General features: G+C 43.5%; 1 protein-coding gene across 1 annotated transcript in view; it reads right to left on the minus strand.

Moving 5' to 3' along the window:
* Positions 1–25,187, minus strand: part of LOC138591994 (titin-like) — a 191,914-nt gene that overhangs the window by 135,173 nt on the left and 31,554 nt on the right. Inside the window, exons 41-62 of the mRNA XM_069662570.1 lie at positions 11,582–15,406; positions 10,546–10,824; positions 9,671–10,234; positions 9,137–9,418; positions 8,762–9,040; positions 8,398–8,679; positions 8,006–8,284; positions 7,403–7,690; positions 7,027–7,305; positions 6,624–6,905; positions 6,256–6,534; positions 5,861–6,139; positions 5,389–5,667; positions 4,994–5,281; positions 4,574–4,852; positions 3,874–4,155; positions 3,420–3,698; positions 3,057–3,335; positions 2,682–2,960; positions 2,308–2,595; positions 1,940–2,218; positions 1,320–1,601 (exon numbers count right to left, since the gene is read on the minus strand). Coding sequence (XP_069518671.1) covers positions 1,320–1,601; positions 1,940–2,218; positions 2,308–2,595; positions 2,682–2,960; positions 3,057–3,335; positions 3,420–3,698; positions 3,874–4,155; positions 4,574–4,852; positions 4,994–5,281; positions 5,389–5,667; positions 5,861–6,139; positions 6,256–6,534; positions 6,624–6,905; positions 7,027–7,305; positions 7,403–7,690; positions 8,006–8,284; positions 8,398–8,679; positions 8,762–9,040; positions 9,137–9,418; positions 9,671–10,234; positions 10,546–10,824; positions 11,582–15,406 — 10,011 coding nt within the window. The remainder of the gene's footprint in view (positions 1–1,319; positions 1,602–1,939; positions 2,219–2,307; positions 2,596–2,681; positions 2,961–3,056; positions 3,336–3,419; positions 3,699–3,873; positions 4,156–4,573; positions 4,853–4,993; positions 5,282–5,388; positions 5,668–5,860; positions 6,140–6,255; positions 6,535–6,623; positions 6,906–7,026; positions 7,306–7,402; positions 7,691–8,005; positions 8,285–8,397; positions 8,680–8,761; positions 9,041–9,136; positions 9,419–9,670; positions 10,235–10,545; positions 10,825–11,581; positions 15,407–25,187) is intronic.

The raw sequence follows: 25,187 nt of genomic DNA on the forward strand, positions 1-25,187 counted from the left end.
GATAAAGTGGTTGGTGGATGGTTGTTGGATTGCAGCTGATGCTGCTGAGCTGTAAATATTTGTTGAAACTACAGATAAAATTGCTGAACGGATGCAGGATTGGTTGAAACTAGTCTTGATGTTTAACTTCTGAATGTTTAATGGACACGGCTGACAGAGCGAGGATATTGTGGAAGGCTGTGATAGGAGTTTGTTGAGATGGCAGAGTCATGTAAGTGGACTGGGATGAGGGGTTTAAGGAAGACTACGGTCCAGATGACTGACTGTGAATGTTTGATAGGACTGTGGCTAACATGGTGGAGGTGGCTACATTAAAGATGGCGGACACCTTAGGGTTGAATGGCTAAAGCTAACCTGGTGGAGATTTTGGAACGATAGTTTAGATGGTGAGTGTTCGCTGGATACAACTAACAGGGCAAAATGAAGGTGGGATTTTTTTCTGGGAATTTGTTGGAAGTACAGCTGAGATGTCTCAGTCATGGAAATGAGCAGGGATAAGCTGAGGTGTTCTAACTACAGATAAGATGGCAGAATTGATAAGGATTTGGTTAGAACTACAACTAAGATGGAGGATTATTTCAGAAAGGGCATTGGACAACTGTCCAGACGGCAAACTTGTGAACGTTTGATAGAACCTACCGATGACATGGTGAAGCTACAAAGGGAATTTTTTTGGATGAGTAGTGTTAGCCAAGTTGTGCTGGACGGATGGTGGATGTAAAGCTTAAAGAGAATACATGTGGAAAGGTGTTGAAACTACAACACAAGGAATTATATGTGTGGTTGGTCAACAGCCCAGATGGCCGACTTCTGAATGTTACGTGTGCTGAACTGACACGGAAGACTTTTTGTGGAAAATTCAGTAAACCAAAGCGAAAGGATAGATTAAAGATTATTAGGGTGCCCTACATTTGTTGCAAATACAACAAAGAAAATGCATTAAATGTGGAAGTGTAGCTGAAATGTCTGGGTCGTCGTGGAAGATTGTGTGTCCTGTTTTTTTGTTTGACTGAGAATTTGCAGAAACCAAAAAGGTTCCAGCACGGTTTTAGGTGCATTGCCTCCAACCCCAACAAGCTTCCGGACATTTGCCAATGGTCGACAGAAGAAAAGCTTTCCAAATCAAGGGAAAGTTGCCAACCGGAGCATTGGAGACTACGCCACGATATACTGCACCGATATATGAAGGAATTTCATAAATGTTACGTATTCCAGCTTTAAGCAATACAACAAAACTTTGACGAAATCGTCAACAACAGCCAACGGAAAGTCAGACCATGAATAATAAAAAATGATAAGGAAGTCAGTGAGAGGCTGACCTTTAATGGTAAGTGTGGTGCTGCAGCTGACACTGCCAGCATCATTCTGAGCTTCACAGGTGTAAACTCCATCATCATCAAAGCTCGTGGAGCGCAGTTCCAGGACTGCTACTGAGTCAACAAATGATGTCCTGTAGTTACCCCCGTCTGTGACCTTGGTGTCATGTTTGTACCAGGTCACTGTCAGAGGGGCTGTGCCATTGACTTTGCACTCCAGGCGGAGTGACTCTCCCTGCTTCACAAACTTAGTGGCAGGGAGTTTCAGCACAAACTCAGGTGGTTCTGGAAAGCCAAAATACAGGTATGTTAGCTACTGAAAGTGTATGGGGCGGCTTAAGATGAATGATTATGAATAGCAGGAGTTGAGGTAATGAGATAAGCAGAGATGAGCTGACAATGTTGGGTTAGCAACAGAATGGCTATTGGAAATGCATGTTCATCATAAAGGCAACAAAGAGTTCTTGATATGAAGCAGATATGAACAGTGAAAAGCTTCAAATAGTGACAGTAAAAGTGCTGCAAAGCTGAAAATGCAACAGACAATCACTCATTTTAGCCAGTGATGAAATATGACATGAACACAGCCACGCAAGAGTGGATTTAGAAGATTTCAATCCAACCTTTGACCGTCAAGTCTGCACTGCAGCGTACAGAGCCAGCGTCGTTGCTGACTTGGCAAGAGTAAACTCCGCTCTGAATGACACCCACTGAAAAGAGCTCTAAGAAGCAAGACAGCCCATCCAGCCTTGTGAAGCAAGTGGGCCCAGTCATTAGCTCAGTGTCATCCTTGAACCATTTGATTGTGAAGGGAGGTGTTCCCTTAAATGTGCCTTTGAAGCGCACAGTGGCATTGGGAACAGCTGCCTGGGACTCAGGCAGTGTTACAAAGCTGGGAGGTTCTGGAGAGAACAAGACGGAGCAAGTTAAAGAGGTACTTACCTTTGACATAGGATTACATGATAAATCACGTTGGAAAGCACCGTCTGACCTTTGACCATGAGGGATCCACTGCATTCACAACGTCCAGCTGTGTTGGTCAGTTTGCAAGAGTAGGATCCTGCATCAGATCTCTCTAGCTGTTCAATTTCAATAGACACAGCATTGTCTTGCTGAATGAGCTTATGTTTCACCCCACTAGAGATTTTGGTCCCGTCTTTCTGCCATTCCACAGATATGGGGAGGGAACCAGATATTTTGCAACAGATCTGAACAAATGAGCCCAGTATCTCTTGCATGTCTACCAGGGGTTTGATGAAGCTTGGTGCAATTACTTGTTCTGTTACCAAAGGAATAAAAATAGTAGTTAGACTTTGTTTATCAAGTCACTGTGTACCACAGGAGGTTCATGTTTGTCACACCAACCTAGTACGATCACTTTGACTTTGCAGGTGCAGCTACTGATGTGGTTTGCCACCTCGAAGACATACTCTCCTTCGTCCTGTCGCTGTACAGACTGAATCTTTAGGCTGCTGATGTTGTTCTCAAAGATCAATTTGTGCTGCCTGATGGACTGAAGCTCCCTGCCATCTTTCATCCATTTCACTTTGAGCTCAGGGGAGCCTGTTACCTTACAGTCCAGACTGACTGGATCTCCAACTGTAACCTTTATAATCTCAGGTTTCTCTGTGATCTTAGGAGGCTCTACAATGCAAAGAAAAGTCAAAATTCATTTAGTTTCTAACCAAGTTAGGACCATGGAAAGATTTAACGGCCAGCAATAGTTAAGAACATGAATACCTTGCACTGTCAGGGTGGCAAAGCACTTATCCTGGCCAGCCTCATTTACCACCTGGCAGGTGTATTTCCCACTGTGTGTGGCCTCACATACAGGAATCCTGAGAGTGGCCACATTGTTCTCAAATATTCTTTCAATCTTTGAATCCTCCAAAATCCAGTTCTCATCTTTTTGCCATTGAATGGAGAGAGTTGGAGAACCCTTCACAACACACTGAAACTCTGCCATTTTACCCAGAACAGTGGCAGTGTTTTCAGTCCTCTTGGTAAATGTTGGTGGTTCTATCAGAGAAAACCAATGAAAAGTCAAAACGGGCAGGTATTACCTTAAATGTAAAAAAATGTGGGTTTTCTGATATGACCAACCTTTGAGGTTAAGCGTAGTCTTACAAGTACAGCTTCCCACCTCGTTGGCGACAGTACACTGGTATTCACCAACATCTACCTTGTCACATTTGTGCACCTCAAGACCCAAAGTGCCATTCATCTGGGAGAATGCATGTTTAGCACTGGGTTTGATCTCCTTTGCATCTTTGTGCCATGTTATTTCAAATGGACCAGTGCCAGCAACCTGACAGTCAAAACAGGCACTGGAGCCCTTGACAACATCGGCTGGAGCCAGCGCTTTGACAAATGATGGCGGTTCTGAGATGAAGGAAAGTTTTTTAAAAAGTCAAATCTTTTCTAAAGATTGTGTGCCACAAAAATGTACTTCACTTACACTTTAATAACCCAATATAAAAACGCTTAATTGAAATGTCAATGCAGCGCTTTCAAACAGAATGCAATCTTGGAAAGATGGCCTCAAAACAAAACTGACCTTTGACCTTGAGCTCCATGCTGCAGCTCTCACTGCCAGCCTCATTTCGGGCCTCGCAGTAGTAAAGCCCACTATCTTTGGTTTCCGCCCCACACACTTCTAGAGTGGCCACAGAGTTAATAAAGGCCATCTTGTATCGATTGCTGGGGCTGATCTCAGAACCTTCCCTAAACCAGTAGATGTCTATCTCAGGTGTGCCCGTCACCTGGCACTCAAACAATTTACCCTGACCGGGACGAACCACAGAAACACGGTCAGGGGTTCGTGTGAACTTAGGAGGCTCTAGGAAACAAAATAAAATAAGATGTGACCATCAGCCAGAGAACAAGAGGGAAAAACATCTGTATAAAGCCGACAAGTATGTCTCCTTCCAAATGTTGCTCAAGTTTTAAGCAAATCTGTGTTATTTCCTTCTGTTGTTTTGCATGAACTGAAGAGGTGAAACATGATATCATGATATCATCCTGGAATTTTTTTAATTCGTCAAAGAAGTCACAGAAATCTTTCCCATTATTGTAATAATCTTTAGCCCTTCTTGTCATTTTGGAGCTGCCCTGAGAATGAAGAGGCTCTCCAGAAGAACTAACTAAGAGCCATAAAAAGCAGTAGCGATAGTATAGATGATCTAATGAATATCAAACATTCAAATTCCGAATTCAACAACAGAGGGATGGAGACGTTTCAGATAAAGAAAGATAACCTTTGACAAAGAGTGTTGCCTGGCAGGAAGCTGAGCCCACATCGTTCTGTATCTCGCACACGTAGTCTCCACAATCAGAGGTTTTGGCAAAGAAGAGCTCCAGTGAGCTTGAGGTGTTGTCTTTAATCACAGAGCAGTCAGCGCTGGATAAAATCTCTTTCTTGTTTTTAAACCACTTGATCTTCAGTGGTGGTGTGCCAGAGACCAGTACATTAAACTGGACCTTTGAGCCTGGCAGAACATTCATGGATTCAGGCTTTTCAAGAATGCATGGTGGTTCTAGAGGAAAAAACAAATCAATGCTTGTGAAAGCTGTACAGATGGCAAAGGTCATTTGAGTGAAGGCTAAGACACATCGAGAAACATTCACCTCCTGAAAATACAGAAAATAGTAAAAATAAAAGCTAACTGTGTTCACACCTTTGACAAACAAGATCCCAGAGCACTGGACAGATCCCGCTTTGTTTTTGGCAATGCAGGTATAGCTGCCGCTATCTTTACTGCCAAGATCAGAGATTTCCAGGAAAGCAACATTCTCAAAGAAAGTGCATTTGTGTTTGTCGTCAGTCTGGATCTCCTTCTCATCTTTGTACCATTGTATGGTTATTGGCAGGGAGCCAGACACAAGGCACTCGAGATGAGCGAACGATCCTTTGATACCTTCTGTTTGCTTCAGCTTTCTTGTGAAAGACGGTGGAATTATTTGATCTAACACAGAAGACAAAAGAGGTGAGAAGCAATGTTCAAAGACAGTTGTAGCAGAACAAAGCTCACTTTATGTTGTACTCGTGGGGCTTCTAGAGTTAATGACTCACCGAGAACAGTAAGTGTGGCATCACAAGAACTTTGGCCAACATCGTTGGAAACCTCAAAGGTGTATTCACCACCGTCATTTTTCTCAGTTTTGATAATCTTTAGCACAGAGCTGGTGTCTGTTCCATGTACTTTATATCTCTGGCCTGAAGACAGCTCTTTGCCAGCCTTTAACCACCTGGCCTTCAGTGGTTTTGTGCCTGAGAACCTGGCCTCCAGCATCGCTGGATCCCCCTGAGTCACACTGATAGACTTGGCCTCCTCTGTGACCTTAGCTGGCTCTGAGATGTCAGACAAAACAGTCAGCGAAGAATCTCAAACCTGATGTATTACAACTCACTGATGGAACAAGAACTGAGTTTTATAACAGACTCAATTCTAAAGCAACATTTGTTCCTTATTTCTCATTAAAAATTAAAAATCCAGAATAAGAACTCAAAGTGGAGCACAGAGTTCATGAGTATCTTAACCAACCTTTGACTGTCAACACAGAAGAGCACGTTTGGCTCCCAGCCTGATTCTGTGCCTGGCAGGAGTATTTGCCTGCATGTTTGCTCTGTACGTTTGTGATGAGCAGCAGAGCAGTCATGTCTTCAAATGTAATCTGAACGTTTTCAGCCTCTTTGATCTCGTGGTTGTCTTTCATCCAGGCCACAGTCATGGGCTCGGAGCCCTTCAGAGTGCACTGCAGAGAAACCTCACTGCTCACCAAGGAACTGAGGTTCTCCAGCTTTCGCACAAATGAAGGTGGTTCTAGAAGGAAAACGTTGTTTATCAGTATTATTGGTGCTCATAATACATATTAGCCTCACAAAGTTAGACTTCATCCCACAGACTCAGGCTTTGATACAAAGTTTACTAAAACCAACCTTTTAATGTTACTTGACAATCACAGGAGACCCTCCCAACTTCATTCTCAACGGTACACTGGTACAAACCAACGTCTCCTGCCTCTACTGCCAGCACCTGCAGGGCTATCAGGTCGTCTTTCACAGTGATCCTGTGTCTCTTGTCATTCCTTATTAGCTTTGTGTTTTTATAAAATGACACAGTGAAAGGTGCGGAACCAGAGACTTGGCCCTCCAGCATCATCTCAGAACCTTTCACCGCATCTTTGGGCTCCAAGCTACGCACAAACAATGGCAGTTCTAGAAGAAAGCAACACCTTGTCAGCATGTTACACTGGACTACACAATGGACTACATAAATATGTTATAAAACACTAAACTAAACCAACCTTTAACTGTAAGTGTACTGCTGCAGCGGTCACTGCCAGCCTCACTGGATGCCACACAGACATAATCTCCGCTATCCTCTGTTGTACACTTGGCGATTTCAAGAGATGCCAATAAGTCAGTGGAGGCCATAGTGTATTTAGGACTGGAGCTGATCTCCATCTCATCTTTGAACCATTTAAAAGTGATGATAGGGCTGCCCGTCACTTTGCACTCTAGTCTGGGGGAGTCACCACTGGTGATGAGCTTGGTTGCCTCAAGCTTTCTCACAAACACAGGAGGTTCTGAGAGAAGAGGTTAACATTAAGTATCAGACCAAAGACATTACGTTAGTACTGAAAGAGATGTTACTTGAGAATGTCAAGACATATTCATGCAGCTCCGCACAATGTTGAAGACAGGCACCTTTCACAAAGAGGACTGCAGTGCAGTCCACCTTCCCAGCATCATTGGACACTTGGCATGTGTATTTAGCCGAGTCACTGGGTTTCACAGAGTTAAGCTCCAGAGAGCTGGAAGAGGCATCTTTCTTTATGAAGCATGTGCTTCCAGTGATAATCTCCTTTTCCTCTGTGAACCACTTAACAGCTAGAGGAGCTGTCCCAGTGAAGGCTGCTCTGAAGGAAACTGTGGTTCCTGGTATAACATCTTGATTGTCTGGTTTCACTGTGAACACTGGGGGCTCTGGAGGCCATAAACAAAACAAAGTATGCGTTTCATGTTAGCATGAAATAATGCAAGGATTGTACACAACAAATTGAAGCACATAAGCATTCATAACCTTTAACGTAGATTGTGCCGCTGGTTTCTTTAAAACCAGCTGAATTGGTGGCTCTGCATTTGTAAACTCCAGAGTCGGCCTTCTCCAGCCGAATAATCCTCAACGTGGCAGAGCTGTCTTTGAATTCTGGCTGGAATTTGGATCCAGAATGAATCTCCTGGTCATCTTTGAACCAAGATATGGTCATGGGTTGGGACCCAGACACCTTACAATCCATTGAGACGTCGTTTCCAATGTTACCATCAACTCTTTTCAGGGACTTAGTGAAAGTTGGAGGCATTATCCGATCTAGTTGTTAAAGAAATTAGAGAACGTATTAACAAAGTTTCACACTGTTAATGAAAGAATCTCTTAGCTAAAATCCAAACACTAATGACCCTGTGCCTTTACTGACAACTAGGTCTGCTGTTTCAGTTAAAAGACTGGGGTCCCAAAATGTGACACAAAGTATGTCCAAGTTCATTTGCCTGAACTTATAAACATAATCAACAATTATTGATTCTTGAAGTAAGAAGTTGTTTGCACCTGAGCCTTATATTGTCACCATTTATAAAACAGCATTAGCATTATCAAATGTAAAAGAAGCAGAAACCAGGAGCTAACCTAAGACAGTCACTGAGCATGTGCACTGGTCTTTCCCAACTTTATTCGACACCTCCATCTTGTACTCTGAGGTGTCTGCTCTTTCTGCCGTAAGAATCTTCATGGTGGCAACATTGTCCTTCAGAGTCATCTTATATTTACGTCCACTGATCATCTCTTTTCCGTCTTTAAACCACTTTACTTTGAGGTCTGGGCTTCCAGAAATTGTGCACTCCAATGTGGCTGAATCCCCTGCGGTCACACTAATGGACTCTGCAGGTTCTACAATTCGGGCAGGTTCTGGGATAAGACAGACCCATTAGTTATAAAGGTATCACAGTTAAGACACAAGAACTATAGCACTCAACACTGGCGTTAAATTTCTGTAAGAGTATCCATGAATGTCATCTGACCTTGCACAGTCAAGGTAGCCTCGCATTTTTGTTGGCCAGCCTCGTTCTCAGCTTGGCAGGAGTACTTGCCGCCATGACTGATAGCCACTGTTGTTATCGACAAGCTGGCAACGTTGTTCTCAAACACCATCTTGATATTTGGATCATCGTCTCTCAGTATTTCAGAATCTTTCATCCATTTAACAGCGATGGGAGCCGAGCCCTTAATGGTTCCTTGTAGTTTCACTGTATTTCCCAATACTGCTGTAGAACTCTCAACCCTCTTAGAGAAAGATGCTGGCTCTATAAACAAACATTATGAGTAATATCAACATCATATTAAACCTCAGTCAACATCAGTTGTATTCAGCTTAGGTTTACTAACCTTTAAGTTTAGCTACGGCCTTAGTGGTGACTTTGCCCACATCATTGGATATGACACACTGATAATCTCCAACATCTGTACTTTCAAAGGTCTGGATCTCCAGCCTTGCCAGGGATTCTTGTGATATAATCTTATATTTCTGCTCGCTGGTGATGGCTTTCTTATTTTTTAGCCAGCTGATTTCAAAGGGAGCTGTTCCTGTTATTTCGCACTCCAGCTGAGCTGCTGCTCCCTTCACCGCCTCTACTGTCTGCAGCTCCTTTCTAATTGATGGTGGCTCTGGTTGTCAAAAGGGTAAGTAAAGTTTATGCACCTGATACCAAAAGTTTTCTGAACTGAATAGCAACCGTTAAGTTAATGACAAATTTGACAAACCTTTGACAGAAATAAGGGTGTTGCAACTCTCACTGCCAGCATGATTTGACACTTCACATGTGTAACTCCCACTGTCTGTTACCAAAATGTTCATCATTTCCAAAGTAGCAACTCCATTCTTGAAAGAGATTTTATATTTTTCTCCATCGTTAAGCTCTCTCTCATTCCAGAACCAGTGGATGTGAAGTTCGGGCGATCCTTTGACAGTGCACTGTAAGCGCGCAGCTATGCCTTGTTTCCATATAATCTTGGATTCCATTTTCTTGACAAAGGTAGGGGGCTCTGAAAGGAGTGTTTAGTTCCAAAGCACCAAGATTTTTAAACATTATCAAAAGAGAAAGCAGAAGACAACAACAAAGACAGAAAAGTGCGAAAAAGAATGCAAAAGAAAAGAATGCAAAAAGATAGCAGTGCATAGAGTTAGCATCGGCTTGCAGTTGGCTGAAAACGATTGTCAGCAATAATCCACTTGCTCATCTCATGAGATATGTATTTTCATCAAAGCTAATGGGAAGATCATCTTTAAGATCTTACCTTGAACTGTCACCACAGCCTCACAGGATGAGCTTCCAGCCTCATTTGTGGCTGTGCAAACATATTTCCCAGAGTCCTTCTGCTTGGACTTGGGTATCTCAACAACAGCGACCTTGTCCTCAAAGGACAGTTTACAATCCATACTCTGGTGGACTTTTTTGCCATCCCTGGTCCAGGTGATGGTCACACCAGTGTCCTCGTCCACCTGACACTCCAGCCTCAGTGGGTCATTGACAGCTGCTGACACTGGCTCAATGGTCTTAACAAAGCTAGGCTTGTTGATAACATTGAGCTGTGTGGTAAAGGTAGCAGTGGCAACACTGTTGGAGGCCTTGCACAGGTACACTCCCTGGTCAGTCAGTTCAAGACTTTTAATGTGAAGAGTATACTTGTTCTTTTCAAATTTCATGACATAGTTCCCTTCGGAGGAGATTGCTATGTTGTCCTTGTGCCAGACAACCTCCATGGGTGAAGATCCAGTGAGAGAGCACTGGAACACAGCTTGTTTTCCCACATATAAAGTCATTGGGTCTGGTTTTGATACAAATACTGGTGGGTACATCTCTATGGAGAGCAGGTAAAACATACAAAAACGTTCAGCAAATTTCAAAAAGTGGAAAAACATACAAAGTAAATTATTCCTGTGCAATCTCAATTTAGCGACTGATGTAGGTTTCAAAGTGAGAACGTTTTATTTTCAACGTCCTTATCTTTTGTCAGATGTGACACCACATCCAATTTATAAGCAAATCATCACTTCAACACTGCACCACTATGATTATGGTACAACACAGTGCAAATATATAATTCTCTCTCTCTCAAACATGTTCATATGTAAAGCCATAATTTAAAAGAAGGTCCCGCTGGGATCTTACCGGTGACAATGAGGGAAGCAGTGCAGCTGTCAGTGCCGTGCTGGTTAGAGGCCTTGCAGGTGTAATCGCCACTGTCAGCTTTGATTGGGTTCAGGAGTTCCAGGGAGGAACTAAGGTGGCGGCTGAGGATCCTGTACTTGTCACTCTGTCTGATCTCATTGCCTGACTTGTACCATTTGAAGGTCACATTTGGAGCGTCCTGGACTTCACATTCGAACGTGGCGTGGCTGCCGACATTTATCTCCAGAGGTGTGATTTTCTGCCTGAAGACAGGTGGCACTGAGGCACACACAGAAAAATAAAAAATAACTGTTAGCAACAAAACCAATGACACTGTTGAAAAACAAAATGACAAATCAGGAACAGAAATGGTGGAATGTTCAACAATGGTGGAAGGCAATTCAGGGGTGACTGTGGAGGAGAAAAGTGAGCAAGAACCTTAACCCCATGGCTTCACAAAACTTATTTATCATTATACATGTTTCTCATGGGGTTAAGGTTCAGGCTTAAAGGAGGAAAACAACGAGTTGGTGAAAGATGAAGCAATGTCAAGTTGAAGCCCTTAAGGCATGCAGAGAAACATTGAAGATGTGAAGAAAATGGACCTTGAGGAATGAGACAGACCATGGGTTTAAAACAAACAAGACTGCTGCCACCGACATGCCAAAGTGAAAATGGAAAAACAATGAAAGTTGCCTGAAGGCCAGGACCATGACAAGCCTTAAAGCAAGATGCCTTTTGCCCGCCAAGCTTTTAAGCTAAACTTGCATGGCTGTAAAAGTTCTGGTCTTTAGGCAGTAACGACCAGACAGTCATGTGGAACATACAAAATATTGTGAGTTAGTCTAATCCAATGCCCTGAAATGGTGCTCATGCCGAGCTATGAAAAGAATGTATGGACAAAAGTGAAAAATGGCATAACATAAGGTGGGGACAAAGGATTTGAATGAACTAATTAATGTGAATGATTAGTCATTCTTGGAGAAAATGGATGAATGAATGGATGATACATTGATTTTTTTTACTATTATCAAACCTCTTGAGACCACAGTGAGCCTTGAAGATGTTGTAGTCTTGCCAGCTTCATTCTCAGCCTCACAAACATATTCTCCTTGGTGCCTCTCCTTGACAACTTTGTTGATAACCAAAGTGTATGTGTCGTGGGCTGTAAAACACTTGAACTCTTTGCCAGATTTCACCAATTGCCCATTGAAAAACCAGTTTACTTTTGTAACATACTTAATGGTGGTGCTGAAGGTTACTTTACTATCTTCCTCGATGGATAAGTCTTCGAGGGAGGTTACTATTGCAGGGTATTCTCTCTGCTCTGACCTAGATATCGTGACCTCCTCTTTGAAGATCTCCTCCCTGTGCTCCTTCTGTATGCGTACATCCACCACCTGTTCGGTTGGAACATCAGTGGGAGGCAGGGCTGTGGTCAAAATAGCCGCTCCTACATCCATTTCACGGCTTTTCATTGTCACTGACCTCACCTCCTGCTTTGATACCTGCACCGACTGCTCAAAATCCATGTGAGCCTCAGTGGTAATTTTGATCTGGGATGAGATGGACTGTTCCATTTTAGCTGCCTTGGATTCCTGCATCAAAATCTTTTGCTCAGCTGCTGCACATTCAACTGCCATTTTTGACTCAGTCTTGAGTGCAGCAGCTTGAGATTTAACAGCAGAGAAATCCATTGCACTCTCTGTCACGCTCACTGTCTCTACCATGGATGACATAATTTGCTTAGAGCGGGCTGAGGTGACCTGCGCCCTCTGAGGTTTGTCCAGCTGCATAGTGCCTGGCTGTTCTGAAGTAAGAACTTGTGCTTCTTGGTACACTATGGAGTGGAAAGCTGCTTGGAGTTCAGTCCTGAGGTCAGCTGTCTGAGGGTAGTTACCCTCAAAAGCCAAAGTGATCTCCATAGGGGCACCTGTTGTTGTGATCAGGTATGTAAACATTGCTCGCTTGGGTTCTCTTTGAACCTTGACTTCCTGTACTTCTACAGCCTGTAACTTTCCTACAACATCAGCCAGTAATACTGGCTGGTCACTGGCCACAGCAGACTGAAGAGCATCTCTGAGCTGACGACGTATATTCAGACTGGATGGCTTTGGGATCTGAATGACAAACGTCATCTCTTTAGGAAGAGCTGTGCTGTCTTTTGATTCTGATGCCATAAGGGAGAGTTTCGGCTGTGTGGTGACGGCAACTTTAGTGGACTCAGATTTGGTAATTTCCTGGGAGAGTTCACCCATCAAAACACGCTTCTCGTCCATCACTATTGACTGCCTAACTGACTGACCTTCCTGAATCTGAACGGCAAAGTCCTGTTGTGCTGCCTCTAGGAGGGCACTACTCTCAGTTGAGATCTCCTTCTCCTCAATCTGGATGGGCTCAGTGGGAACTTTTGGCTCTACAACTGTCTGGCACATGAATTGCTCCACATCTGTAAGATTCTCAGTGTGTCCTGCATCTAAGGCTGGACTGTCTGCCACTGTGGTGACTTGCATCACATTCAAATGATCTTCTTTCTGCACAAGAGCTCGCTGCTGCTTGACATCAGTGGTTAACGGTGTTTCCTTTGGCAGCTGCATTGGCTGGAAGGAGAGCTGGAGGATGTTTTGAGGCCTTGGTTCAGTGCGAAGCTGAGACTGAATGCCAGTCACAGACAAATCCAGCTCTGTGTGATAATCTGCTGTTAGCTCTCTTCTCTCTTCCGTGGTGGCTGCATGACTCCTCGTCTTTGCTTTTTTCTGTGCCGCCACCTGCTGGTCAGGCTTCTCAATTATGAGAATACCCTCTTTGGGTAGAGCCTCCACAGGATGGGTTGTCTGTAGATGCAGCAGGGAAGGTTCCTCTTTCTGGGGTTGGATGGTCATGGTGCTAGCCTTGGATTCGAATTCAGACGTGTCCTCACAAACAACTGTCCTCTGCTCATCCTGGCTAACAGTGTGCAGCAAAGTGGGACTCTTCCTTGTTCCTGCCTGCTCTGGTGCCGGTTTCTCACATGTAAAGCTCTTCTCAGATGGAAGAAGGTCCTGCTCTGTGATAACCTGCAAGTGCAACAACTGCTCTCCCTCTACCTGTGACTGAATCGAAATAGCACTGTCCAGACTTTGCAACTGCTGACAGGGCTCAGCCTGCATTATTTGTTTCTCTTCAGCAGTAAGAGCTGCCTTAATTATTTTATCCTTACAGAGTTGGGCTGTTTCCTCAGTAGGTCTCTGCATGGAGAACATAGTCTCCTTGGAAAGTGTCTGTTTAGACTCGCTGACTGAGGCCAAGACAGGTCTGTGCTTTTCTTTCCCAATGGAAGACTTCATAGCAGAATCTGCTGTTGCAAGTTCAGTTGTGTGGCCTTCTGCAAGGACTCGATTCTCTGAGGACTGGGCTGAGTATAAAATCTTAACACCTTCCTTGACTTTATAACCTTTCTCATCCTGTGGTTTGGGGATGTCGTGAGATTGCTCTTTTAGGATGGACAATTGTGACTCAACTTGATGCCCACTGACTAGTTGTTTAGGTTCTGAAGTGGGCCTGACAGTAGCAGACTTCCTGTCAGCAAGAGGTCCTGTGCTAACAGTAGACAGTGGGGTGAGCTCCTCAGCAACAGCTGACATTACCTTTGACTTCTTTTCTCTAGCTAACTGAAGCTCAATAATCTCAGGGCTTTGAATGCGATCACAGTGCTGCTCTGTGAGGTCCTGACTCTCTTCGACAGATGTCGTAAATGCTGCCATGTGAAGCTGTTTTGCAGGAACAGCTGAAACCCGAGGTGGGTGTGTAGGAACCACAGACACCCTTTCCTCTATCTCATGAGACTGAAGCACTGCTGCTTGGTGGGTCAGCTGCTCGCGATGAATAGTGGCAGCAGAGATATCTAGTTCTCTAAGAGAACCAACTTGTTCACTGGGAATGATCTGCCGGTCTTCAGTGCCGATGGTGTAAACCATCTGATCGGGCCGAGCTCTGTCTTGTCCCGGGAGGCTGACCTGGTACAAGCGAGACTCTGTTGCCTGTTCTGTCATTGACACCTTATAGCCTTTCTTCTGAATCACTGTCAACTGTTCCTGTTTGCGAGAAACGGAGACTGATTCTTTAAACACAACAAGCTCAGCACTACAAGATGCCTCCCCAAGCTGGTTAGAGGCCTTGCATGTATACAGGCCACTGTCTTCCTGTTTGACGCTCTTAATGTTGATGTAGCCAGATCCGTCTGGGTTGGCTATAATAATACAGTTTCTACTGGGCTGGATTTGGAATGCCCCCTTAAACCACTTTACATCAGGGATTGGATCGCCACTTGCTTTGTAATTAAAAGAAACCTCTCCTCCTTCTGAGCACCTCACAGGTTGGATCTGAACTGTGAAAGAAGGAGGTTGACCTGTGACCTTAAACATCTTCTCAACCCATTTCTCTGCCTGGCTTACATCAGTCTTTTTAACTTCCAGGTATGTGGTGCATGTTGTCTTGCCAAATCTGTTTGTGGCAGTGCAAGAATATTCGCCTTCATACTCTGACGTAACCCGGGTGATTACTAATGTGTATTCCTCCTTTTCCTCTATCAGCTTGTATATAGAGGAGCTCTTAATCACTTTTCCGTTGTGAGACCATTGGACAGTCGGCTTTGGAAAGCCATATACTTTGACTGTAAACCTGGCTGTTTCACCAGTGGTTACAGCTGCTGGGGAGAGCTGGCTGAGGAAAACTGGCTTTTCTTTTTTCTTCTCTAAAGCAGAGGTGTAACGTTTAGACTCTGGCTTGAGTTCAAGTGTTTTTGTTTTCTGTGGTAACTGGACACCAGTGTAGTAGGATTCCTCTTGTTCTTCCACAGTGGTGATGGTGGTGCTACAACGTTCTGTCAGGAGATAATGAGCAAAACTGAAAACAATGTCCCCAACACAAAAGTCGATTATGATATTAATACTGTACTCATAAAAGCAAATGTCAAGGCTGTCCTTGACTACTAATTCTACATTGACTTATGGTCATATGATTTTAAAATGACTAAATAAGGCATTTTGACCAGTATATTTATCAGTTTTAATATTAACTTGAAATAGACCCAATACCCATTTGAATCTTGTCGAGCAGCAACTAATTAGCTTGCATTCATAGAGGTACATCTCAGAGATTTACATTGTTTTAAACACAATAAATGTAAAATTCAGAAGAAGCACAGGAAAATGTCATTGTTTGGTTTCTGTCCAAAATCAATGTTTTGGCAGTGGTATTAAAAGATTTGTAACCATAGGAAGACACAACACAACATGTGAAGTTTTTGACTTCTGAACTTTGCCTTTTGACTCTAGACTATTGGACCGATGAACAATTTCTTACCGATAATACCAATAACCATGTTGTTGTTTTTTAAAAACCACAGACCACATCTTGACATTGTAAAATATTTTATTGTATAAACTCTGAGACTAACCAACATGACGCCTGTACAAATAAACCATGATCTTCTATTTTTTAACCACATTTTTTTTATTTTATTGGTAAATTATTTTTATTCACTCCTAAAATTACACATATTTACAAGACATCAAAACTCAATTCAAAATGATAAAAAAAAACTTCACAGCTTTATCCATTTTCATTGTTAACAGTTTTATCATTTGTTACCAATCTTCTTACTCTATGAATTGTAAGCTTGTTTTTAAACCCTGAAAAATATCATTCACATGCCGCAAAACTCTCAAGAAGTCAAAATAAACTGCAACTGCAAAAATCTAATTCAGACTGGCTTTTGATATGATAAAAAATATTTTTTGAAATTTGAAAATTTTTACCTTTCAGAATTTTTAGGATGGTATTTTTTTTCAATTTATCAACAACTAAGAATAATCCTGTAAAATTTTAATATCTAATCAAAAAAATAAAATACTAAGTAATAAGTTAATTGGGCAATTTGTCAATGATAACATGAGTTATCATTGAGAAGTTTTCACTGCTGAAAATATATTATTTAGAAGTCTGAGCTTTTTGCTCAAACCAAAATAAAGAGGGATGACCGCATCAATCAACAATACTTCTCAATAATGCTATCCTTATTTATTGATTCCATGTCCCAGCCTTGATAAGTATAGGAAGTACATGAATTTAAAAAAATTCTATACATACTATGTCAGAGAAACATCTACCTCTCAGAGAAATCACCACTTTGGCTTTGCAGCTTCTTAAAAACACTAACTGTCACTAATCTAACAAAAATGTTTTACAATATCAATGATATGTATTTCTGTTAATGTTTCGTGTATATGATTTTTAGTAACTTCATATAACTATTCTAAGTTGTAATTGTATCCTTGTAATTGTGCAAACTGAAGTGAATCTTACAAAAAGACTGGTAATTTTTTTCTTTGAGCTGCTTAATTTTAGATACAGAACAATAAATGTAGTTTGTGATAGATGAGTTGGAAAGACATTGCTTCATAAACTTATCATTGAATTTCGCAGTTCCAGCAGCTCACTTTTAAACTCTTGCCTGATAACATAAGCAAACAAAACCAGACTCTTCTAGCAAAAATTTAAATAGAACAAGGTTTACACAACAAAAAATAAAGAAAAAGGAAGCAGACTGATCTGCTGATATTTTCCAGCTCTTAAAGACAATAACAAACATTTGCTCACTGTTTTTACCCACATGACAATGAGCTGGTTGCCCAAAGGTTATTTTTACTTTTTTTAAGTAAGAAAAGTTTATTTACTCACTTATTCTGTGTTATACCAATCCATCATTTGCTCTTCCGACAAGCATACCATGGGTTTGACAGCTGTATAAAAATAGAGCCTAATTTAATTTGAATGATTCAAGCCAAAAGAGTTAGCAACTTAGCCCCAATCTCCTAACAGCTGTATTTCACTAGTAACAATAAGGCACACATGCTTCAAGCTGTAAACAGGAATTAGAAACGTCTAACAAAAGGACCTAAAAAGTAAGTTTTTATTTGTGCAACCAGCCCCAGACCCTTCAACCTTTAAAATACCTTTAGCAGCGCAGTAGTTTCAATGCAACCACCTGTGTTTTGGATTATGCATTTATACTCGCCAGCATCACTTTGGATCGCATTTGTTATGAGCAGATTAAAATGGCCTGCAGTTTTCTCCTGAATAATACACCTGCTGTCTGTGACGCGGTCTCCATCTTTGTACCACTCAGCGGTTGGATTTGGTTTACCGCTTACAAGACACTGGAGAATAACCGGAGTCCCTACTGCTGCTGTAACATTCGTCAATGGAATAACACATTTAGGTGGCGTCTCAGTCACTTGGAACTGGAAGCTACATGTATCAGAGGACTTTCCTTTAAACTCTACCTTATCATCTTTTGCTGGGTCAGCAAATACATCAAAGTTAATGCTGACGTATTTCTCTCCCTGTTCGCTCATTTCGTTGTCGGTGTTGGCCACCAGCCTTACCGCCCGCTGAGACTCATCTGCCTCTTGCTCAAATTCAAACTCAAGCTCTATTTCCGACACCTCTTCTCCATCAAACGATGTGTTGCCAACCACCAAGTCAAACTTCTGCGGCTGGACTTTGGCACTTCCGAGAGAAACTGCAGTCAATTCTCTTCCTCTGGTTTTCCCAGAGAAAGCTTTAGCACTCAACACCACCAGTGAAGCCCTACACAAAGTCTCCCCAACTATGTTAATAGCTCTGCAGGTATACACTCCGCTATCCTGAGGTGTGACTTTACAGATTTTCAGGAAGTGGTTGTCACCGTCAGAGGAGTGTAAGAATTTTTTGTTATTGTGAGGAATTTTTTTGTCACTCTTGAACCAGGACACGATGGGAGATGGAATTCCCATCAGAGAACACTCAAACATGACCGTGGTACCTTCAGGGGTTTCCATGTCACAGATTGGATTGATGAACCTTGGAGGCATCTCCGTGACCTCAAAAGCTATTTTCAAATCATCATGCTCCTGGGTGACAAAGTCCACAGTACCCTCCTCATAAATACTTGGTAATACATCCAAAGATATGATCATGCTCTTATTGTCGGCTGAGTACTCAGGAATGGTGATGATCTTAACCTGTTTCTCAAATTCTTTCACCTCATTTTCATCCAATTCTACTTCGAGCAGAATCTCCTGAGGGGAGGGAGAGCGAGACGAGTCATCTTCCTCCACATCAAACTCCATCACATGCTGATGGGTGACAGCAGGTGGGGCAGGCATGAACCTTACTTCCTGCGATACAACTACCACTAAAGCAACACTCCTCGCTTCTCCAACATAGTTAACAGCTTCACAGATATACTCTCCCTGGTCAGCTTTAGTGACATTTTGGATTGTTAGTGAGATGCTATCACCATCTCTTGCCATTTTAACTCTGTTGTCTGCCACCAGTTCGGTTTTGTTGCAGAACCACTTCACCTCAGGAGAAGGTAGGCCAAACACTTCAGCGTAAAATGTGAGTGACTCATTTTCAAACACTCTTTTCTTAATGAGAGGTTTTAGGAAGGCAGGAGGGATTCCCTGCACTTTCTCCTGAAGAGTTGCCAGGCCTAAAGCCCCTTTCCCCTTCGTGAGGAATCTATTCTCATCCAGGTTTATTCCAGGAGGGGTTGTTTCTATGCTTTCATCAGCAGGAGATGTCAGAAACTGAACTGGTGAGAAGAACTTCTCATCGGAGTCTCCTGTTGAGGGTCTCTTATTTTCTACTGGGGAGAAGGGATATTCTTGAGGGGTCATAAACCCACCAGGTGTATCAGAACTGGGAGTGTGGAGGGACATAGGAGTCTTGGGAGTGTGGAAAGACTCTGCAGTTGGCTGCGAAACCTCAGTAGAAGAACCTGGGGTGTAGAACCTCTCAGCTACCTCAGCTATCTCTTCACTAACAGTGCTGCCAATCTCTATGGACATCTCAGACTCAGGGGACAGTGGCCTTCCCCAATCTGTTGGAGGGTTGTAGTAGTCATACACAGCACCAAAAGTGACCTCCTCTTCCTCCATGGAGCCAGATTTTGCTACTGCCCCCCCAGCTTCAGCTGCTGAGGCCTTGCCAAAGCAACCTCTGTCCTGTATAGATAAAACCTGGCTTTGAGGTCCCTCAGTAGCAACATCCTCAGGCAGTCCAAGAGGTTTAACTTTGCTGTCTACTTTTGGCTTGACAACAAGAGGTTCTGTCTTTAAAAGGACACCAGTGCTCTCAATTTCAGGCTCAACTATCTCACCAGCCATTTCTTCTGCTACTTCTATTACATCAGCATGAGAGTCAGGAATACTAAGGAAGACACCACTGTCAATTGAGGGCTCTGGGATAGAAATCTGGTTCTCACTGTCAAGTTCAGCATCCCCACTCACATGCTGTATTCTGGGCATAAAAACATATCCCTCTTCTTTCATATGTTTTGTCACTTTTGTCAACTCCTCAACAGCAGAAGCCTCCTCAGCATAACTCGGAACCTCCATACTGATAATATCAGCCTCACTGTGAGTAGAGGAAGACCTCTCAGCTGCACTTTGTCTCTCAGGTTTGAGAGATTCAGAAATTCTTTTAGGCTTAACAGATCCTTCAGCTGGGGCATAAGTTCTAACAGAGTGTTTAGCCGCAGCTACTTTTTCGGACTTGAAAGGAATAAAACTGCTAGTTCTGTCAAATGTATGCATAGTTTCCTCCCTCACCATCTCAACTTCACCAGCCCCCATTTGTTCAGGAATAGGAACAGGTTTCTGTGGCTTAGGCCTGACCAGCTCTGGAGACTCCTGCACTTCCTCTACAAACTGTTTAAGTGCATATTGGCTCTTTGATAAAGCTGCTCCCTCTTCAACATCACCAGATATCATATAAATATCACTGCCTTCTTCCAGAGTGGAAAGAGGCTGGAAGGGAACATTTGCATGCATGGTTTCAGGTTCAATTACTTGCTCCTGCTGGTCTAAGGAAATGGCCACTGCAGGTATAAACTCTTCAGGGAAAAGAGTTTTCTTTCCCTGGTCCTCTGGAGAGGTGGGCGCCGGTAATGCAACTGGTGACTCAGACTCAAAAGCCTGTTTGATTTGAGAAACTTTGATTACAGCGGCAGAAGATGGCAGACCGCAGCCTGATATCGTCTGAGGCTCTCTGGAGACACCAGATTTGGATCTTGGGGCTTTCATGGCCACCTCCAGTGGAGCCTCTGGACTCTGAGGTTTATCTTTGGTCTGAATGTTACTGTCCTCAGTGTGACTGATGTAAGCTTTGTGAAATACAACAGGTTTCTTGTCATCCTCAGCTAACTCAATAGGAGACTTATTCACTCTCCCAGATGGAGTAAAACTATCAACTTCCATAGCACTTCCACCATCGGAAAATTGCACAGGCTCTGCAACTTTCAATGATACAGCAGATATACTTGTAACATATCCAAGCTTATTTCTAGCAACACATTTGTACACTCCAGCATCACTATATTTCAAACTGTTGATATACAACCTGTACACTTTTTCATCTACCTCAGAGCTGTATTTTCCAGCCGTAGTCTCAAGGCAAATGTCATCATAATACCATGCCACATCTGGGGCAGGTTCGCCTGTGATTACACATTCTAACACAGCAGTTTTGCCCTCAGAACAATTGATATTCTTTAATTCTCTGACCACGTGTGGAGCTTCACCAACCACATCAAAGGAGAAAGTAAACTTGTGTTTGACAGGCTGAGATGTTCCCTCATCGCTTGGCAGATCGGTTTTCTCTGTAACACCCTGAGGTTTGTCCACACTGCTTTCCTCTAACATTCCAGGGACAGGAGTGGGAGCAGTTACTCTGATTTCCACAGGTGAGGAGCTGAAAGACTCATCAGAGGAGCGTCTGTGAATCACTGCTTGAGGCACCTGTAGAGTTGCCTTTCCTGAATCCATGTAGGTGTTAAGTTCCCGTTCAATTGCACTCTCCTGGTTTTCCTCAGCCTCCCTCTGCTCCTCTGTAATTAATACATCCTGTTTGACCCCAGTCTCTCTCACCACCTTTTTGTCAGAGATCTCGAGAGTGCCACTGCAGATTGATTTACCATGTTTATTGGTTATGACACAGTCATATGTCCCTTCATGGTCTGTTGTTGGATAGAAGACAGTGAGCTGTGATTTGTTAGATTTGGTTATAATATCATAGTCAGGGTTGTGGGCTAATGGGTGCCCATCTTTGAGCCAGGTGACTGTGGGCAGAGGGTCTCCTTGGAACTGGCAGGTAAACTCTGACATCTCACCAATCTTTACTTTAAGTGAAGATATTTCTTTCACAAATATTGGACGGGAGCCTCCGGGACTTGTATCATCAGCTTTTATGCTCTTAGACTCTAGCATTTGGTTATCTACCTCTTTTAAATTCGACTCCTTTCTGACTTTACTTTCATCCTTCTTCATAGCTCCAAGTTCAAGGCTTTCTGCACTACTTTCACCACCCTGTGTTGCCCTTGTTGAATCACCACTTCTTTCTCCCCTCCTCATACCTACAAAATCCTTCTGCTGTCTCCATTCACTGCTCTCTCTTGTAGTACCTATCTCCTCTCTCATCTTCCTCTCCTCTCTTACATCTGACTGGAACCGTTGGTTGCTGGACTTATCAACAGTCATTTCATAGTCCTCTCTGCTCCGCCTCCTTCCTGCTTCCATTCCCAGGTCTTCATGTGGACTTCGGCATGGGGAGCGTCTTCTGACTGAGGAAAATTCTCTTGAGGGCTGATGAGGACTCTCACCCCGAGGAGAGGCAAGTTCATATCCCTCGAAAGGCACACTGGTAAGTTGGGTAGGAGAGTATCTCTGTACTGGTGAAGCTTCCAGACCTGTTCTGTCTTTTACAGTAGAGCTAACATCATAAGAACTTTCAAAGGGCACACCCTTATGGTGTGGTAACCCAGCATGTGTAGGAGATTTCCTTACCAGGGAAGAAGAATCAGAAGGAGATGGCTTGTACCCAGCATCATGTTGAAGAGGTGAAAGTTTTTTTGTTGGTAAGGCTCTACCAGCATGAGTAGTGTATGGGGGTGGAAGGTCACTGGCAGTGGTTTCATGAGCAGTGCCACTGTGGGTTTGACTATTTATTGGTGGAACATGGGACTCAAATGGCAACCCAGATGCAGGTTGTTTGCCTTCATTGTCCAAAGCCCATTCAGTCTCCATTTCAGCTACCTCCTCTTGTTCAACAAAATCTTGTTGCCATTTTAGGATGCGCTGAGCGAGTGCTTCTTCCTCACTTACAAAGTACTCACTGTCCCTTTGCAACCTGGTCTCACGACCCTCTGTCGGCAAGTCCCCAGTAGGCGGCCAATGCAGGCTATCATCTTGCTGATCTTGGAAACTAGCTGGAACTGACTCGCTCGAAAGGAATTTCTCCTTGTCAGTTCTTCCAGGGGAAGTCTTCCTGCTGTGGACCACTTCAGGTTGCTGTGCAGAAACCGCTGCAACATTTGAGTAACCCTCCACCCAGTCAGACTCTGGCTTCACAGCTTGCTCTTGTTCCAACAGAACATCCTGTTGCCATTTCATTATACGCTGAGTCAAGGCCTCCTCTTCACTGACAAACTTCTCACTCTCATTCTTCAGCTCAGAAATGTTCTCCCTTGACAGCTGAAGCTCACGCTCTTCTCTTGTCTTCTCAAACAACATCTTTTCTGTTCTGGCATTTGTTCTAGATGTTGATTCAGCTTCCATTTCTTCTGCTCTACTTTTTAAAGTGGGTGATTTTTGTGCAACCATGACCATTGCACCAGTTTCTAACTCTCTCTGTTTGTCTCTCATCCTAGCTTTAAAGAGGGGGGCAGAGGTTTCTTCTTGTTCTACTCTACCTTTAAATTTAGGCGACTTAGGTGTTGACATGGCAACATTGTCAATAGTAGCTTTCTCCTCCATTACGTCCTGCTGGGTGTAAATGTGCTCCTTAGTCTCCATATACTGTGCCTCTGCCCGCATGGGCACATCACCTTCAGGGTGGGCTGTCTCCTCCTCTGACATTTGCATGCCTTTCTGCCATTTCCTGATCCGCAGGGCCAGGAGCTTTTCCTCACACTGCATCCTTTCAGCTTCAAGGCTCTTCTCATACTGAGCCCTCAAAGACTCCCCTTCACACTCCTCTGCATACTCCTCTGCATACTCCTCTGCATATGGGTCAGCTGTTTCTTTTGCTTTACGATCTGGTGTTGAAGCCTCACCAGGGAAACTCTCTTTGATAGATTTGACTTTCCTTGGCCTGGGTGATCCTTCGAGTCTGTCCTCAGACCTGGTTTTAGTTCTTGTTGAAAACTCTGCTTCCAATTCTGCTGCTCTAGTTTTTAATCTGGGGGACTGTTTTGCAAGCATGATCGGTGACTCAACTTCCATTTCCTCTAATCTGGCATCCGACGTGGCTGACTTTGTAAACAAGGAGGCAGACATTTCCACTTCTTCTCCTTTGGCTTTTATTTTAGGTGATCTGGGTGTCAACACAGTTGCTGTTTCAGGATCCACCATCCTTGCCTTCATTCTGGGTGATTTATAAAAAGAGGAGGGCATAGCCTCAGTTTCTAAAGGAGCCTTCTTCTGTACTACCTCCTGGTGGGTATAAATGTGCTCTGAAGGCTCCATATACTGCGTCTCTGCTGGCACTGGCAGATCAGTTTCAGGATGAAATGTCTCCTCTTCAGACATCCTACTCCCTTGCTGCCATTTCCTGATCCGCAGGGCAAGGAGTTTTTCCTCACACTCCATCCGATCAGCTTCCAGGCTCTGTTTATACTGAGCCCTCAAAGACTCTCCAGCAGAGTTATCTTCATATAGCTTTGCTGTCTCTGTTGTTGCTGTCTCTCCCGATGTCAATACTTCACTGAGGAACTTGTCTCTGGCCGGTTCAGGCCTTGGTGTCTCCATGAGGGTTGCCTTCTTGAGAGATGGTGCAATACCAACAGCTTCCCTGCCTTCAGTGTATGTTGTACTTTCTGGGTATGATAATGTTTCAGAGTATGAAGCCCCAGGGTGGTGTAGCTGGAGCTCAAGCTTTGTAGCCTCCACCTTTTGGTCAGCAACTGCACTGTGTTGATCACTTACCATCTGCTTGACTCTAAAAGCTGCCTGAGATTCAACAAAACTCTCAGCTTCTTTTTCCTCCACAGTCCCTGAATATTTTACAGCTGATTTTCTTTCTGTCTCCGTCACCAGTGTATCAACCAACTCACCTCTCATGATCTGAATGGCCCTGGTTCTGGACTGAGGCTCAAATGAATGCCTCGCATGAGGCCGAGAGGTTTCCTTGCTGGAGGATTTCCCTTGAAACTCCCTATGGCTCTCCCCCAAATCGAAGGGTCGACTGAAATGCTGGACATCAGGCAAAGAGGCAGGCTTGACCCTGAGCTTTTCTACATAATCTGCATAGCTCGACTCGCTAGCAACTGATTCCAAGTCAAACTCAGAGGAGGACATGGTAGACACAGATAACCTCTTCTTCTGTTTGACAGCTTTTTGGAGTGTGGTTAGCTTCGTTCTTACCTCATTGTGAAGGCTCTCAGTGTCACTAAACCTTTCGCTGTATCTGTCACTGCATCTGTCACTAAACTTGTCACTGAACCTGGCACCGGTGCGCCGGTCACAGTAGATATCACTAAATCTGTCGTTGAAGCGCTCAGACCTGTCAAACATGGGGGGAGGAGATGGGGCCCGCTCCGAGGCAGTCTCCAAACGTTT

This window comes from Semicossyphus pulcher, unplaced genomic scaffold (genome assembly GCF_022749685.1).
Source record: "Semicossyphus pulcher isolate SPU_LCO1_2020_fin unplaced genomic scaffold, fSemPul1.0.p SCAF_15, whole genome shotgun sequence".
NCBI classification, from domain to species: domain Eukaryota; kingdom Metazoa; phylum Chordata; class Actinopteri; order Labriformes; family Labridae; genus Semicossyphus; species Semicossyphus pulcher.